General features: G+C 36.1%; 1 protein-coding gene across 1 annotated transcript in view; it reads left to right on the top strand.

Annotated features, from left to right (window-relative positions):
* Window positions 1-2,048: 2,048 nt before the first annotated feature.
* The window catches only part of RUNX1T1 (RUNX1 partner transcriptional co-repressor 1), a 71,920-nt gene continuing 53,855 nt past the window's right edge, over window positions 2,049-20,113 (top strand). Inside the window, exon 1 of the mRNA XM_053467274.1 lies at window positions 2,049-2,892. Within this exon, the coding sequence (XP_053323249.1) occupies window positions 2,865-2,892 (28 nt within the window). The 5' untranslated portion in view covers window positions 2,049-2,864. The remainder of the gene's footprint in view (window positions 2,893-20,113) is intronic.

Below are 20,113 nucleotides of genomic sequence, written 5' to 3'. Positions count from 1 at the left end.
GTTGCCTTATTATTATGCTTTACAAATGAATATAATTTTTACACTACACCAATGAGGTCCAACAGGCAACTAGAGGTGAGGACACTGCACTGGTGGCACCATCAAGCCAAGTGATACCTAACCAGGGGACCATTATGACAGCAGATCACAACATATTATTGAAGATGCCCCATAATAGGAGTTCAGAAAGGATCCAGGCACAGTGTAAACATTGCATAAAATCATATCACAGGTTAATCTATGAGTCTTGAGGGCAAACTCAACAAACTTGGCCAGGATGGCCCTATAGAAAGCAAATTTGAAATGATAAGTCTTCTGTATATCATATATTACCATACCTTTCTCTATATACTCTATACTGGCTTTTGGGGAGCAGGTATAGGAAATATTAAAATATTATAGGAAAGCTTAAAAAGAATCACAATTTTATTGAGTACATTTTGTTAGGTTCAAGCATAGTGCATTAAAGTGCATGGAAGGTCAACAAATGTATGAGAGATAAACGCTGATAGACATCGTACGAGAACATTTTATTCTTTTGGAGAGAAATAGTTCTTTTATGAGCTTATATTTGAGCGGAGGGGGGGCTTATTTTATGGCAAGTGTGACAGAAGGGACTTAAATACAGTTACTGATTGCTTAAGCCAAATTAGAGGAACAGAAGCATTTACAATTATTAAAGCCAAAATATCGCAAGTCATTTTAATTATAATTGACCTACATTTGTTGTTATATTTAATATCTTCATTAATTCTGGTATAGCATCCTTTTATTTGATATCAAGACATTTTTTTTTTTATTTAAGCCAAATTGTTATCCCTATACGATATCATTGTTGAAATGAATGAATGTGTTTCTACAACCTGGCCTTTGTAGTAAAAAAAAAAGGTACACCTTGCATGCATTTTAATATAAAGAGGATTCATTGCTAAAGTGTTAGCCCTTTATTAAAAAAACACATTTAGTTATCAACAGTATTCTGGCGGATTTTTTATTGCAGGGACAAAAATCAAGAAATATATATTAGGTTAATAACAAAATCCAAAGATGCCACACTGTTTAAATATACCGCCCTAGTATATCCACTAAACACAATGAGATGAAGCTAATTTTGTGTAGATATCACTACATATTGGTTTTAAAAAAAAAAAAGCATTGACTGACTACCCCTGCCCCGGGGTTGTGTATTCATGCTGCAAAGAATTAATTTGATCAGAAAGCGCATATAAATGGCAATCCTAAAAAAAACGGTATACCGACTGCACCGATCATCGACACAGCACAAATTATTAAAATTTTCCTAAAAGTTGTTTGTTTGAGGACCACCTATGACTATAAAAATATATGCATAACCTCATTTCTCATATTTTTTACAAATAAAATAAGTAGTCTATTATTGCCAAGTGTGTTCCCGAATAGAAAATATATTAATTCCGATTATTTATTATTTTTAATTTAGTCTATCACATTAATTCAGTAAATAAAAAAATAGAATATGCCCCCCCATCTTACCAAAAATAAACAAATAAATATTATTATTATTTCTATATTATGTGTTTATTTGAGCTTGCCAAGGAGTACCGTTAAAGTAAGAGACACACCTGAGTATTAGAGACAGTCCTTAAATATTACTCTAGAAAAGAATTCTGCTTTCCCTTTGGAATTAATCAGGTTAAGCGATTCTCAGCAACTTTCAGAAGATCCAGGAAAGCCCAGAAGACATGATATGTACCTCCTTGTTTTCTCTGTGCCCATTACCTAATGCAAAAACAAACAGACTGAAAAAAATGAGCTAACAGAAGGGGATTAAGCGATAGATGTGAGAGAGAGGCTTGGATTGTCTGTCTGCACAGTGATGAGACCCAGGCAGGGAAGCCAGGAGGAGCTGTGTCTCCAGATGGCTGGGGAAAGTGTTTGTCTTGGGTTACTGCAGGGCAGGCAAAGCTAAGATCACCTCCTCGTTAGGGAGCTTGTTACATGCCCACCAGGTCTGAGAGAGAAAGAGAGGAGAGAGAGGAGAAGAGAGAAGACAGAGACAAGAGAGAAGAAGAAGAAGGAGGACACGATTGAGCAGAAAGGAGCAGGCAAAGCGCCCAAAAGGCAATGAGCTCTCCCCATTGTTAGCACTACTTGACCCCCCCTGACCTCTTCACGACACAGATGTCTGCTACCTCTACCACCTCCCACCGCTTAAGGACAGCCCTCCCTCCTATCCTGCACCTGGGTAGCTGAGCCTGGCCGTCTGCCGGCAGTGAGCTGTTTGACTTTAGAGGGAGACAAACTGACAGAGTAGAGAGACTGCAGGAGAGAAAGAGAAATAAACAGAGTGAAGGGGAGGAGGAGGAGGAGAAGGAGAAGGAGGAGGGGAGGCAGAAGAGATCGCAGCCTTATGGTGGAAATCAGCACAGATCAGTCTCGTTCCTCCTCTAAGACAGACCCACACACCGCTTCTAATAAATGTCTCGCCTTTCTGCAGACCACCAGTGACAGCAGCAATTCTTGACATCCCAGATCAATCTTGCCTGCAACACCAGGATCTTGTCACTGCTGCAATTAGACTTCAGCTTGGAGACTCTGCAGGGTTATTATTATTATTATTTTTGTCCCTTTCCTTTTTTTGGGTCCCCCCCCCACTCCCTGCCTCCCCACTAGGAACTGGAGGAGTTTCCTTGAAGCTGAGGGCAGCTGGAGTTGCTCACTTAGTTTTGACTTATTCTGGACGTGGATCATCTGGACTTGCTGAATTCCTTCTTTTCCACAGCACTTTTTTTTTCTCCACCCTCCTTATTTTTTTCCCCTTCCAATCTCCACTTGAGCTCATCAGGGGACAGGAACTTTTATTTGCAGATACAAGCCTGTGGCGAATGGTGGGAATTTCAAGCCCTTTTCAGTGTAAGTACCTTGTCACCTTTCATGGGCTCTTATTGTGCCATCAGCCTAAAGACAGGAGACCTCTTCTTATCATGCTTTCTCTCCAAGCTTCAGATATGGGTCTCCATGGGATGTTGTAGTTTTAAAAGCCCTATATAGTAAGACTAGACTCTTGGTAAGCATGAAGGGTTTTCTAGACTGTTCAAATCTTCTTAATCAGATGGAACAAAGACGTCTTTATTTAACTTGTGTTCAACACAAGAAACTCAGTTACATGATTTGGAAATACTGAGTTAATCTGAGAGGAAGTCCTCCAACATTCCACATGCTTTTGTATTGTGTCAATCAATAAGCAAAAACAAAGTTTCAGATAGTTTATCTGCTTCTAATTTAGACTGCAAGCTTTTAGGTATAGGACTTTGAGAGCAAAATGAAATATGCATGGCATATTAAGAGCAGTTTGTGTAGAAGTTTTCATGTTGTTGGGGCTGCTGTCTTCTGTTTTGTGCCGGGGGTGACAATTTATTTAAAAAATAAACATTTGTCCATCTGAGACTTCTTATACAGTATCTCAAACAAGACATCCCAAGACCCCTTTGAATATTTAGCATTTGATGTCCCTTCTAGATGTTGTTTTCTTTATTTTACATAAAGGAAACCACCAGGTATTGCATTTGAAGACAGATGTTATTTAACCATTTAGCAGTTTATTGTTTAACTAATTAAAGGCCCACCCAGAGGCAACACAAGAGTTAAAGGGTTGAACCATCTGCTCTGGTTTTTAACAGGTTAAGGCAAAGTATAAGAAGATGTATGCAAAATGTTAAAATTCATCTAATCAACCCAGAAGTTGTTTTATGCTGTTCTTTTATTTTCATTGCTTAGTATATATATATATATATCATCATAATTATTATTATTATTATTATTTCTTGGCTGACAATTGTGTTTATTTTGACTGTGGCATTCTATACAGACATATACAGATGACATCTCTGTTATTTATGTATTACCTATACAGGCTGTTTCTGGTATGGAGCTTTTTAGGCTGCCTAGTAGACTAGGAAAAGGTTTATTTCGATTTTTGGAGCCTTTAATCCTATCATGGAAATGACTGGGCATCTGGCCTTGTTTTATAACAGATCTGAGGTTTGTCAGAGATAAGCAGGAGACTGGTTTTGTTGGTTGATAGTGTGCTTTCTGTTTCCTGGTGGGGACAGAGATTGTCAGGCATGGTTTCCTTGCTGTGAAAGCAAATTTCCTAAGGAAATACAGTTTGGCCAAGCAGCTTCCTCCTTCTAACACAGAGCAAAATATTGTACCCTTTAGGGGATATGCATATTTTTTAAAAAACATTTCTAGGAAATCTATAAAAGGTCAACAAATACAACATTTCTTCCAAAATTCTATGACCAACTTCTCATCCTTGGCTATGGTATAAGTAAAAATATATGTTTCTCTGGACTCACCTTCAATAGTTCTTCTATAATGGCAGTACTTACATTTACTAATCATGGAGCTGTGTCAAGAGCTCATTGTACATGGAACACTGTGATGAATGGTTTGATTTAACCTAATGTAATAATGTGATCAATACAGTTGTTCCAACACCAGTTCCTTAAGAGCTATCAAAGTATTTAGAAATACCAAACTGAGTAAATCAATGAGATGAGTGCCCAGTGCAGAGGCAGGGTACCCTAGGTAGCAATTATTTCAGAGTCATGGCCAAATAGCAATTGAACATATAAGAATATCTGATTGCTCAATAAGGCTTATATATTTAATAGGCCGCCTAGGTTGCTGCCAAAAGCTTAATGTTTATGTTTTATAGACCTATTACAATAACACGCTCCAAATATTGTTCTAGATGTGATAAGATATTTTTGGTACAGGACATAACCTTATGCTCCACAGACTCTAGGCTGTTGATGGAGAGTCAAGGGGTGAGAGAAATGCAAAAAAGGGACCATATCTAGAAACAGCAATGGTTCCAGAAAAGCAACGGCTCCATCTGCTGTATCTATGGTCAGTGGGTTTTTTTTAGACAGATGGCTCTGTTTTAATATTGTTCAGTTGACAGGCCTGTAGATGACATGAAAGTCCATCCCTTACCCCAAAATGGCCCTTGGTATTATTATATAAAACCAGAACAGCTTTCTTTTGTGGACTTTATCTTCACTGTCCACTTGCAAGATCCCCATGACTGCTGAATGTTTGGGTAATTAAAAAAAGACATTAATAGATTGTTTGCCCTAACAGTTTTAATTAAAAAGCCTGCTCTTTGTTGTGTGGGAACTTGTCATATGTGCTTGGTTAGAGATGGCTTATCAGCCAGGGTATGGAGGTGATCTGGGGACTTTCTGGACAGTTCTCACGCTCCACTTTAACGCCTCGCTTCCTTCTTATTGCAACTTTAGTATCAGGTGATTTCTTCTGAAATCCACGTAAGAAGCTAAAAGGCCATTTCATAGAGTACATTCTCTTTGAAACCCTGCAACACTTCAACATACTAGTGTATCTAGCATACATTGTACAGAAAACTATGTATCTGCGGATGTGAGCCTTAAATGATCTCTCTCTCTCTATATATATAATATATATATATATATATAAAATATATTTAATAATTGCTCTAATATATATATATATAAAAAATAGTTCTAATATATATATATATATATATATATATATATATATATATATATATATATATATTAGAACTATTTTTATTTTAGAATTATTTGGGATTAGTAATTTTTATTGCCATAGTATTTAAACATTTTAAAGAACAGGCCATGTAATTAAATGAAACAGTAGTACAGTCTGAAAGGCTAGCATGACATTATTCGTACAATGGAGGGTATTAGTGATGTTTAAACACATAGTCCATCTGGGGCTGGGGAGGAGACACCTGTCTTCCTTTCCAGTCTTCCTTCCTGAAATCTATCTATCTATCTATCTATCTATCTATCTATCTATCTATCTATCTATCTATCTATCTATCTATCTATCTATCTATCTATCTACCTATTTATTTATGTATCTATCTGTCTACCTATTTATCTATCTATTTACCTACATATTTATTTCTCTATCTATCTCTCTATCTGCGGACCCGACATTAATTCTAGATTCACGTTTTAAATTGGCCATATTAACTAATTCGTACAAATTAATATTCGTGATTCTGTCTTTTATATTATTTATGGATCGATTTGTCTATTAGTGAATTGGCAATATTCAGTTCAAAAGCAACCGAAGAATAATCTACAATTTAAATATTATGTAGAAATGAATAATGCTTTGGGTCGAGAATGACTAAAACAAAGAGCAGGAGATTGAGAATCCGTGCGCTGTGAAAGGTCGCATGCGTCTCCCCGACATCTGTTTACAGTAATTATGAGCATAATTAAGATAAGAATTACAAATGGATTCGGGAAGCTGAGATATGGGGTGTCCCGTGTAATGGTCACATGTTGGAATTCTCACATTATAACACGCTACAGTACACCAGCCCACGGGGCGGAAAAACAAAAGGATTCTGCAACCAGATCTTCAGGATTTAAGAGAAAAATCAACAAGCGACAAAGCAGGGAACGGGTTAAACTGGGATGATTTGAGCAATTTGAGGAAGTGTTTAATTGGAATCCTTTTGTTTAATAGATTCCTAATTCTCAGAATTATTGATCACGTTTAGATCACGAAATTCTCTTGGCACACTTCCTATCTGTCATCTCTATATGTGTGTTTACAAATAGAATTACACATCCTATAAATGTGCGTGTGTATGTGTTTGTATATATTGTGTGTATATATATATATATATATATATATATATATATATGTGTGTGTGTGTGTGTGTGTTTGTATATATTGTGTGTATATATATATATATATATATATATATATATATGTGTGTGTGTGTGTGTGTACTTTGTAATAAAAAATCGATCGCATAATTATATAATTACATAACAATGTGTATGAATAAAAGAATGTATACATGTATACAGATACAATGCATATATAGTGAATATAAGTGAAGTTAGTATATATATATATATATATATATATATATATATATATATATATATATATATATATATATATATAATAAGGCGTTAGATCCTGTAAGTGCTTTAAGGAAAGTGTGTGAGGCTACATTTCCGAATTCCTCCATGTTTCATGTTCCAGTATTAGGTTAGGCGCTGCTATTAATTTAGTAGTTATGCGAGCAGGTTCGTTTTAAAGCGCTCTATTCCCGGCCCCGCGTCTCAGCGATGGGGAGATATCTGCGCTTTATTGGATTAGCGCGGGATTAGTGAGACCCCTTTATACAGGGGTTGGCAGCCCCCCATCTCTATGAGTCCCCTCGGACCAGACAGAGTCCGTCTCATCCTTTTCTCTCATGGTGCAGGGATTGCTGATTGTTTTAAATGGACTGTTTAGTGGAGGGGAGGGAGTGTTACCTCTTCTCTAATTTTCGTTTTCTTCTGTGCTTTTGGAATTTTAAATCTGAAATGTGAACTACAGCATGCAAATACACCCCATATACCGCTTACATACTGCTCTTTATTCTTTTACATGCGATTTAAACCCATAGATGTGTATTTCCTCTGCAAACAATTTAGGTTTATAATACACCATGTACAAAAAACCATTAAAATGTGTATATATATATATATATATATATATATATATATATATACACAATCAATAATAATAGCAGATGACTGAAAGAAAGAAAGATAGAAAGAAGAAAGAAAGAAAGAAAGAAAGAAAGAAAATAATTAATTTTAAAACACGCTTAGAATTAACCCCCATCGGATTTCCGCAATCAATAATAATAACAGAAGAAAGAAAGAAAGAAAGAAAGAAAGAAAGAAAGAAAGAAAGAAAAAATGAAAGAAAGAAAGAAAGAAAGAAAGAAAGAAAGAAAGAAAGAAAAGAATTCATTTTAAAATGGGATTAGAATTAACCCCCATCGGGTTTCCGCAGAGTATAATCATTTCCTAGATCAGGTTATGCGCAGTGAATCTAATACATTACCCCCCCCCCCTGCATATATAATGCATAGCAAAATCATTGTCAATAATTAGCGTGAATAATTAATAATACTAATTAAACACCGAGGTGCTACATATTCGTTAAGCATCTGTTTTCTGACAGAGAGCCTGCGCTGCAGGTGGCTGATAACATTGATATGTGTGGGATGTCTTTTCATATTTATGTCAGTTTTAACAAAATACGCACTGGCACTGAAAGGGTAAATGTTAGTTTTCCCATCAAAGCTCTTTAAATTAGAAAAAAAATGCAGATCCAAGAGAAGAAATAAAACATTTACAGATGTAGGTCAATACATCTGATAGTTCTTTCGTCATCAAAGTGTTAAATGTAGCAAGCAGTATAATTTAAATTTAGGGGTTTTTTTTCTAATTCTGAAATGACCCTAATTTTACAGCCTCGTGTGTTCTGGATCAGATGTACTATGTAACATGTAAAGAATTTATTTAGAACTCATCATGGGAAGATGAGACATTAACTATTCGTTTTCCTAACCCTATCGTAGTAATTGGTCATCCAGTGGTAAATCTAAGTTTTGGACTCTCTTGGCTCCCCCCCCCCCCCATTCTCCCACAGACATACCTTCCTGCTCCCAGTCTATCCATTGCCTTCCCATCTGGGCATTGCTGATACTGTAATCAGCCCTCTGCACATTGCCTGTCCCCTTCAGCCTCACACATTGTGCTGTCCTGATGACAAGCCTTTGGCTCCAGATAAGCTCACAAGGGTATTTAATGAATACAGGGAAAAAACTCTGGACCTCATCTGCCCTCAGCCACTTATTTTCCTTCTCGTCTCCCTTCTAGTCTAGCTGATCTCTAGCTCTGCTTTATACCACATCATCTTCCCACACATAGATGTTTTTTTCCTAATCAATGCAATATTCTTACTAAACGAACTATTCAACTATTCCATCAATTCCTGATAGTGTTCCATCTGTTGCGCTTATGGGCAGAGAATTTTTATCCTCTCATTTCCAGAATTTAGCCTTCTACCATTTTGGTCTTGTTTTTAAGTCCAAGTATTACTAATTCCCAAACCCATTTGAAAAGCGGAACCCCACATAGCACTTTATTGTAATAACCCCAATTTCTATCAGCTCCCCTTTTCTATTTTGGAGAATGTCAGTCCATCCAGTCTGCCCATCATTCCTGCTGTAAAGGCTCAAGCCTGACCTGGTCCTTGCTGCTGGCTTAGATTTAGGAGCCATGTGCCTGTCCCATGCATGTTAAAGGGACACTACCGCCACCAAATGCACTTTAACGCTGTGATAGCTGTGGTCCCTTTAAACTTCTTCCCTGCCTTAGAAGTTTGTGCGTTTGGGACAAAAGGCGAGTTTTCAGTATCTGTAGTCTGTATGTTGGGACGTGAGTGATCGATGTGTGATCTGTGTGTGATCGGTGTGTTTCTGGTGTGTGATCTTTGCGTGATCGTTGTGTGATCGGTTTGTGGTCGGTGTGTGATCGGTGTGTGGTCGGTGTGTGGTCGGTGTGTGATCGGTGTGTGGTCGGTGTGTGATCGGTGTGTGATCGGTGTGTGGTCGGTGTGTGATCGGTGTGTGATCGGTTTGTGATCGGTGTGTGATCGGTGTGTGGTCGGTGTGTGATCGGTTTGTGGTCGGTGTGTGATCGGTGTGTGATCGGTGTGTTTCTGGTGTGTGGTCGGTGTGTGATCGGTGTGTGATCGGTGTGTTTCTGGTGTGTGGTCGGTGTGTGATCGGTGTGTGGTCGGTGTGTGATCGGTGTGTGGTCGGTGTGTGGTCGGTGTGTGATCGGTGTGGATTGGGCTGTATCTGTCCATTCCCCCGAGTACACCTTGTCTTTATCTGCTGTCACCTCTGTTTCTCCAGCGGTGGGATTACCGCCTGCTTTAGCAGGAATGCGGGGATTGTTAAACGCATCCGAAAACTAAGAGACATGGGACATGCGATCATTTATCGCCCGATCTGGAGAGAAAAGAAAATATCCAGAAGGATTGTATTATCTCTTTAGCCAAGTAGGAAGTGACTCGCCAGGAGCAAGGAGAATGGGGGAGGGTATTTTTTTGAGTGAATTTGTTTTCAACTTTTTTCACACCGCTTTTTTGACACCCCTTTTACCCTTGTATTGTGGATTCCACTTACAAATACACTCAGCCAGAAATCTAGAATGATGCAGGGTGTAATGTTCATTCAGGACATACATTACCATTGAGATTCACTGTATAGATCTCAGATCATGTATACACACGTTTATAACCTGCAGTAATGTATTCAGATCCATTGTAGGGATCTTAGATGATCTTTAGGTTGTGCATATGTTTTCACCCTAGGCATGTGAGATGATAGATAAACTACAGGTATAACATAACATGGGATCTTAGACCATATATATCCATGTAATATGAAATCTCAGATCATACGGATCCATGCAATATCACATTTCAGATCATATATATCCATGTAATATGGGATCTCATACTATTTATATCCATGCAATATGGGATCTCAAACCATATATATCCATGCAGTATGGAATCTCAGATCATATATGTCCATGCAAAATTGAATCTCATGTCATAAATATATCAATGCAATATGGGATCTCCGAGCGTGTATATCATGTAATATAGGGCAATATACAGTATATCTATGCAACATGTATCTCTTACTATGTATTCACGTTTATATAAACTGAACATGACGTCACCGACCAAGCTTGTACAGGGGCCCTGCTTGAACCCCCACTTTAACCCTTGTTAAAATGTCAGAAGGGAAACATACCATTGAGTGAGTTTATTATATTTTGAAAGCATGCACGTATGTCGTATGACTTGAATATTTGCTGAATGGGTGCTGTCCAAATCCACCCCTCGGGGCCAAGGACATACTGGATTCTCATGGTGAGAAACACACACGTTAATTGGTTAATTACACGATAATTAGTGGAATCCGAAAAGTGTGACAGGTTTACGATCCATGATGACTGCTTTGGATGTCCTTGCCCAGCAATATGCCTTTGGGTCTCTCTTTAACATCTCTAGATCAGGGCACTCCAAAAAGCACTCGAGTATTACACAGCCATTGTGCCAGATACTGGTGCCTCATGTAATACTTCCAGATAATCCAATAAAGTTGCCTGATAACTGCAGAAATGAAGATTGTATATATTTGCAATTAGAGTCAGGGGTGGTAAATCAAGTGTTTGGAAGTTTACAGACAGCAAAAGATCACTGGGTTAAGATAATTAAATTCAATATTTTCCTTCCATATCCTGAACATATTGACAGTTTGACAGAACTGGCTCCTGAAGATAAAATTATTTGTATTTAATTTTTATTGATGCATATCATTGGTTGCATATAACATTATCCTATATATATATATATATATATATATATATATATATATATATATATATATATATATACATTGTATACAGTGACACTGTGGTCAGGGTGAAGTTTCAATAGATTTAAACATAGCACAATATATAACAGTAAGTTTAATTACTGCCAGAAAATATACAGTGGGAAATAATGTGGATCCCATGGGCTGTGCAGTTTATAGACTCTTTAACTGACTTAAAGCTTAGCACCAGAGACAATGTGATTCATTTTACCACAATGGTTACAATTACTCCCTTAAATACCCAGTGCACCTGCCAGCATCCTCATGTTAACAATTTACACACACACATATAGGGAATGGTTCTTCCATATCCCTGTAAATGCAGATAAAGGACATTATATATACAATATAGGGCACTAACATACAATTTTCCCTCTGAAATCAACTCCAAGCATTGACAATTTCCTATGAAACCTGATCTTTATGCTGTTATTTCCTTGGTTACTTATTGATGTTATTGATGCACTTTGCTTGAAAAGAACAGTACAGACTATAAAATGGTATCAAGGAAAAATTGATATTTAATGTACTATAAATAATATTATCCCCAGATATATATATATATTTAAAACAAATAAAATACTCACTCCATGAAATGTATAATAGTTTTAGTAAAATGTAAAAAAAAGGCAAAGTGGTCCTAATAGCAATTTCCTTGTAAAATGTTAGATTTCCATGAGATGTGAAAGCCAGTTTCAGAAGGCCAAAGGTGTCAATTCAGAACAGAAGAGTGATAAGAGGGGGAAAAATGCAATCCCTTTTCCCATTTTCAATTTGCACAGCATTTGAAGAGCTGTTTTTTTGTTAAGCGACTACATCTGCTCCGATATGAATATTGAACTACCACTAAAATAACACCCTATAATTTTGGATGCTCTGTAATCTTTTGTTAATGCCAGTGGTTTAAAAAGACTGACAGATTTTCTGTTCTGAAAAATCCCTAATGTGAATTTTTGGTTCATAGCACTAATGTTTTGGGTGATATTGCATGGTAGCATTAAAATAAAGTATAAGAGCTATGGACGTAGTTCTATGATAAAATTCCCACCTTCCCCACTATAATTCTATGTATTAACACATTTAATTTAAAATTTTAATTGAATATATATTTTTTAAACTACACTTATTAGTAGATCATATTTGAACTCTAGATAACTTGATCACATAGCATGGGGGATACCAATTTCTATCTAGAGGTTGGAGTAACCATCTTATTATGTTCCCAAAATGCCCTTATTCAATGGGACTATAGGTTTATTAATAAATTAGGATCATCTTGGGAGGCTGAATCATTCACTAATCGATCAGTTTTAACCAAATTTGATCTTTGTGTTTCTGTTGCATGCATTCTCATTTGTATTGTTTTTGGAGCATGTGGTTTCCACTTCTGGTTAATTGTTTCAGACCTAGTTCAGTAACAAGACCCTTGATAGCATTATACTATCAAACATTGGTGTTATAAGGTGTGACTGATGCACCAGAGCAGTCAAAGCCCCTCAGGTTATCCTTCTGAAGCAACAGATGAGATTTCTACATTTCTGAGCAGGAAATTGTGAGTTGGGGTGGCATTTATAGATTATCATCATTAGAAAGCATTCATTAGATTTGGATTTAAAAGGTCTATAACTATTTCAGGTGGAGTAGATGTTACAAAGGACCATGGTGTTTTGTAAACAATCCCAAGGCTGATGATTGTAACCTGAAGGTTGGTTTGACCATCCCTGACTCTTTGGAGTTGGATAGTCCTTGCTGCACACGCTAGAACAATTGTCTAAATTTGCCCTGCTGGGGTGTAAAGATAATTTACATAAGTGCAGGTCTTTATCACTAAATGTGCCTTTGTGATTCAGTTCACTGAAGGACCCCCTGGCTATGTGTCATTGTCATTCATGATAACCAACAACAAACATCTCCTAGAATTCCTGGAATGTATGTTTCATGTAGATTGATGCTATATATATATATATATATATTATAACTTATGGTAGGGACATTTAATCCTAATTAGTATAGACACCGGCCCACAGTATCAATCTATAAAACTCACAAATAAAAATAAATCATTTAACTGAATATTGCATAAACACTGAATAAACTTACCAAATGACATGCAACTTTAATTGTGTGGTATTGGCATTTTCTTTCATTTTTATAGCAAATTGATTTATGTGTATTATATAAACTAGAGAATAGGACAATTCATTGCCTTTTTTACTTCTGTGTTGTGATATTTATTATTATTAATTATTCAGATTAGAAAACAGGAGTTAAGTGTTTGTTTTGATGGAATTCCAGAAACCAAAGAAATGTTGTTTTTTTCTTAAAACTATCAACATCTTGGGATACTTAAAATCATGTGAATATTCTGCCAATAAGTATATCCATATTATTAAAATTCTTTAAATGCACTTTTCTATTTCCCAGCCAATGATTTAGGAGGATGGGAAGTTAGAAGCAGGCTTATTGGCATCTGTGCATATCTCTGGCAGTAATAGTCTCTCAAGTATTGGAAAGAAGAAACCTTAATCTTTGGAGGGCAACAGAAAGGACCTGAATATTCTCTTTGTCTCCCACTATGTTGTATTGGTATGTTTTAAGATGTTATAAATGCTTAATAAATGTGAGGGGCCAGGCAGCGTGTGATGGATTGCAGAAGGAACGTCTATTTAGAAGTCATTTAATCTTCCAAAGTTCAGTAGCTTTAAAGTTACAGAAAACAGACAAATCTATGTGAGTGCATTGGTGGGATCAGCTGAGAGAATATTGACCAAGTCATCTGCAGCTGGGTAATTGCAGTGATTTCCTAAGATCTGTGAGTTTCAGTCATGAACACAGATGCCTTCAAAGTTCTGTTTTTCTTCCATGTGGAAGTCATTGGCATGGAACAGATGCCTTCATTTTGGAGAAACCAGCCTCTGGATATAATTGGTTCTCTCTTCCCTTGTCCTCTAGAGACTGTCTATTGCGGATGAAATTAGATATAAAAAATGAACACAAGACAAAAGCTTTTCATGGTATTTTCTTGCTGTACCTCCCCGAATGGCCTTACCATTGAGCGATTTCTTTGTGCTTAATGATGCCACATTCTGTCTTTAGCACACAGTAGCATAAATGAAATGCATATATCAACACATGTATTTATCATAAATTCTGCCTACTGTGTATATCTTGATTTTAGTTACTAAGCATTAAGGGCAAATGTCATGTTTTATGCTTTGCCTTGTCATCTGTTCAGGGTTATTTTTAATAATCGTTGCATTGTTGGTAGCAGAGAAAAGAAAGTGCAATCTAATCACATGCCTGCAATACAAAGTAGTGTCTGTGTACCCACAAATAGTAAAAAAAAAAAATCACACGTCTGCTTAAACATAGTCGGAAGAAGGCCAGTGAATAATTCCTTTCAAATAAGATAAGCATTTTTCTATGAATTTACATGAAATTGTGAAATGACTACAATGGATTTCCCAACACAGTTAACTTTCTGTCCAGTTGAAAAGTATTTTATGGGAAATAGAAGAATTAGGTGCAGTGTCTGCTTCTTATTTACTGTCTAAAAAAGACTGAGTTTTTTTGTGGTTTTCATGAAAAAAGAGGCATAAACATGGGTGCAAAACATGGGTGCAAAATGAGCTACTATAAGCAGAGATTGCTGGGCATGAATAGCTAACTGCATGATCAATCACACCAGTATGTCTGAATTATTATCACAATTGTGTATATTTTATGCTTAATTTTTTAATGTTGATATATAAAAAACATATGATTAGAACCATACTTGGAAGAAACTCACCTGCTACTGGTTGACTTCACCTGGACACCTTATCCAGCAGTGCAGCTGTTTAATCTGTTCTATCTTTGCCCTGTATATGTGAACTCTATACATTTATGAGAGCATCTGAGTACAGCCCTGTGTCCATAATCACTACCATATGGCTCATATCCTAAAGTGGGCCTTGGATACATAAAAGATCACCATCCATCTGCATTGCAAATGCGCCTAGCAGAGAGCACAGTGTAAACAATGTATATTAACAACTTTGATGCCACTGTTACAAATTATTAATTGATTTTCTACATTTTGTTCCTAGACATTGAAAACATATAACGCTACCATGTCTCCATATTAAATATATCGTATACAATTTATTGACTACGATGCTTCAACCCTAAACAGGTCTTCCTCAGAGAGTCACCTTTAGCATCAACTCAATATTAAATGCCCTTGTTTTTTTGTGGCAGCAACTGGTTTTCCAGTCTACAGTTCTTGAAAAGAGAACACATGAAAAAAAAAACCACCAGTGCTGGATTAAAGCGCTAATTTGATGGAAGACACAACATATCTGGATAAATTATTACCAAATGGTGGCACGGTGCCGTGGGAAGTATGTTCAAGCCATGACAAAATTCCTGCAATGGATAATGCCAATTGATTTCTTATGTGGCTGATTCACCCACACCGTTTGCATCCTATTACATTAATAAAAATGAGAAGATAGAAAATGATTTGCCAAGACCAAATTTTTTTTTTCCTGTGGATGAAGCAGAGCCAACACTTCCAGGGTGGAGTGGGGTAGATAAAAGTACCACAAGCATGAGGTTAACTGGATTTGCACAGAAATATTTCTCTACTTATTGCATTCCTTAGAAAAAGAAATGCGTTTCGCATATGGTTAAAATTGATTTTTTAAAAAAGAATTAAAAAAAAAAAAAGAATTTTGTGTGCCGGCAATTGCATTCCCATCTGCAATTAAGGTTTTCTGTCTGCATCTGGTCTTCACATTATATTTCTGTAACAAGAATCCTTTATAAGGCAGGGTTCACTTTCTTTATTACAGATTGGTTGTAGTTTGAACTACTGCATGGATTTCAGATTATTCATGTGGTTTTCATTACTTCATACCATTGAGAAAAAGTAATAATTGTTTAGAAATGTATGTTTTCAGCAATTTCCATGACGATATAACATATTAAGATTGTTTTGTTTTTTTTAGATCCTTTTTTATGTATTTTCCTTTATAGTAATCTTTTAAAGTTAGTTTTAACATTACATTAGTTTTAATGTTGTGTAACATTGTTGTGTATTTTCTTTTATAGTAATCTTTTAAAGTTAGTTTTAACATTACATTAGTAATTTAGTGACTTTTATATATTATACAAGTCACATTAGTGACTTTTATATATTATACAAGCAGAATATTCTGAAGACATTGTCTATGCAATCATAATGATAACATTTATTAATGGATATTTAAGTATGAGATATTTAAGTATAATAATACAAATTATTATTATTATTATTATTATTATTATTATTATTGTTTTATATAGCGCCATAGACTATGCCAAGGGAAGGTTATAGTAGGATTTGTGATGGACATTTGAATAAATGCCAGATAGATACCTTCCAAAAGCCTTGTTTGGATAAAAATGTTCCTGGATAGACCGTGGCCTGGGCCCTCTGTAAATCTGATAAAGCTTCACCATCGCCGCTGTTATTGAGATGTAAAATTGGATTATTTGGTTCTCAGATCCTTGATGAACTGGAGAATTCACTCAATGGGAAAACCTATCTTATAGAGGTTCATAGAACTGCGTGTATTCACACTGATTCAACTTGATACATTTGCCACTTTTTTTATATAAATTATTTTGTTATTACTTGTAATATTTGATTGTTTTGTCTTTTTTGGTCATCCAATCTAATGATTCAGCCAATTACAACAGTAGTTGTTAATGGCTTTTTTTTAATGGAATAATAAGTTATTTTTTTTTACTCTGTAATCGTCCGTGGGTACCGGAGCCGAGAACGGTACAGTTAACCTTCAGAGGAACTGCTGGTTGCCATAATGAGAAATTGTATGTTAAAAAAGAGAATGATATTTGCAGAACTTAAACTAGCCTTGTCTAAATTGTCACAAAGACAAATTGCTTAATTATGTATTTCCATGAAAACCTGTCCTTTTGGAAGTCCTTAAGGAATGAACATGAACACCTCTTTTCTTTTGCTGTTTTAACCTGTCATACATCATTAGGGCAGTTCTGTTCTCAGCGCTGGAATACACTGTGTAATCTAGACATTTGGATAACAGACACAGTGCATAATCACTATGAGAGAGAGACTGATGCTTTCCACTAATAGTCTCAGGAGGGAAAGTGATTATTTTGAAAAATCTAGGCCCATTGATACCTACCCTGGTCACTTTTTAATAAGGGGAAGAGGCAGAGCAACAGAGAAGACCCCTGTTCCAAATCCATATTGGATCCATATTGTGTCCAGGGGTTTTACTATTTGGGAATTGTTTGTTGTTTATACAATACATGGGCAAACAAAGCGGATCTTAGTATGTCTAAGTATAAAATGAACTGGTTTTCAGTCTGTGGATCTATATTTCTGGTCCTTCATAAAAATTTGATCAAGGTCTTTCTCAATATTTGATGTACTTATACCCATAGCACACTCTCTATAATAAACCCCTTTGCTTGGGAATTTGGTCTATGTTGTTTCACCATATTTGCATTGGGTGACACAGCTGTCTTTGAACACAATTTTATGTGCAAACACAATTTTAGTCTGTGGGACATTAAAATAACTAAGCTTTCCAGTAAGATGTGTATGATGTGGCTAGGTGAAGAATGGATTTCCAAACACCATTTTGGTTGCTGCGTTCAGGAGTTAAACCCAAAGGGCACCTCTAATACCACCTGCTAAAATAAGAAAATAGTAAATAGGATATTTGAGAATTAATGTTTTTAGCTAGATAACCAACAGCCAGCTCTCCAGATGTTGTGGTCCCAGATTAGAGATGACACCATGGGGAGTTTATATTCTACCATATCTGGTAGTACCTGATATGGGCTATACTAATATTTGACATCATAATTCTAATAAAGTTCAAAAGGAAGATACAATTTATTGAACCAACGCATACGCATCCTACAATGTAATGTAGAATAGGTCTGGAAATTCCATAAGTTTATTATATTGAATTGTTGTCTATATAGGACTACCATGTGGATCAAGAGATATACCTCTTCCCCTCCCCAATCACATCACTCATATAGTAAAAGATATGCAATATATATAGATATTGTAACACAAATTCTTATGGAAACTGGAGAATACCCACAATAAATGTATGTGGTTACTACTGTATTTATTAGTTCTTTGTTCTAATGATCACAAAACCCACTGTTATTGGCAGTAGGTGCTTTGTGAACTTCAACAAAGGATTATCCAACAGATGTCATCATTTATTTTTATAATTTTACATTTGGAAAAATACGTTTGTATCATATTGTAATGCTACAGAGCTATTAGGAACAGATTCAGACTGGTGGATAATAATCTCCAAAGGAGATCTGTTTTCCATCTTATGGCATCCTCTGGATGTATAAGTTATAAAGGAGATCACACGCCAACATAAGCAAACTGGATAAAGTTTGTTAGAACATCATCGCCAAGTTTATCACAATACATCTAAATAGATATAGATGTATACTAGTTTTTATTTATATAGCTCCAACAATTTATGCAGAACTTAATACAATACATATATTCAAGGGGTAAAACAAGACTAGAATTGACAGAGGCATAACTCATTTCAACATAAAAAACCTCACCATGCCCTACCCCTCTGTAACTACTAATGGCAACCTCTGACCCAGAATGGTGTGATGAACAACAACACCCATCACCATGTGTCAGAATGAGTGTAATGTCTCTTACTGTAGGCCATTAGATGTGATCACTTGCTTTTACTCATAGCTACTGTAGCCATCATTGTTTATAATATTAGATCTAGAAGTGTGAGCTTTGCCAGAAACAGGATAACTAGAAACCCCCACCCCCATACAAAGTTCTCCATGCACACACACACACACACACACACACACACACACACACACACAGTGTCTATGTCCCCCTGTATGGGGTAATGGACTCCTCAGTCATTAATGGGTTCTGCCCCACACAGAGCTCTGAGAATATTGTAACAGTGCTGGCTGCTCCCAGGTCAGTGTGATGCGTGAAATCAATTTATTTGAATCTCTTTGCCTCTATAGGAATTTGGCTGGATGCCAGTTGTTTTCATTTAATGTTCTTTGTGTTGAACACAGACAAGCAGGATTGCTTTTGTGTTTTTTTTTCTCTCTCTGTTGGTTGCTGCCTATTCTTGCGCATATTATATTCAATGATCTTTGAGATGTAAAGGGAATGGATTTTTTTTTGTATTACTGTGAATGATTAGGATGAAATTAAATTGAAAATGAATACATTCGCAAAACTATTAGCCAATTTACCATTCACAAATCGCTTGAATGTGTTACTATGAACAAAGGCAAACCGGGTAAGACAGGACTGCTGTAGACAGGCACATGCAAACATGTGGTTAACACAAGTATTATTATTTTTTTAATTTTTTTCCAGAAAAAGACAGTCTTCCACAGCATTAAGAAAATCAAAGCTGTAATCAAAGCTGTAAATTGCAGCAGACATTGAAAGGGTTAACCCAGTTGTGTGTGTGTGTGTGTGTATATATATATATATATATATATGCACCTGTTTCTAGGATACGTGTGCCATGTGCCATCCTTAAAAAAATAAAATAAAAATGAATTATTTTATAGTAAATTCAAAACACAAAAATATGGGGTGTATGGGGCTCAAGACTATATGATTTCACACACTGGAAGCCCATAGCCTAGAGCAGAGTTGTACTGTTTTAGGAAGCACCCTTATTAAAATACAAAATCCCACTTAAATCTGTAAATATATATATATGATTCTGTTAC

Source organism: Spea bombifrons, chromosome 5 (assembly GCF_027358695.1).
Source record: "Spea bombifrons isolate aSpeBom1 chromosome 5, aSpeBom1.2.pri, whole genome shotgun sequence".
Lineage (NCBI taxonomy): Eukaryota > Metazoa > Chordata > Amphibia > Anura > Pelobatidae > Spea > Spea bombifrons.
The sequence above is the reverse complement of the archived record's forward strand: the minus strand, read 5'-3'. Positions and strand labels throughout refer to the sequence as shown.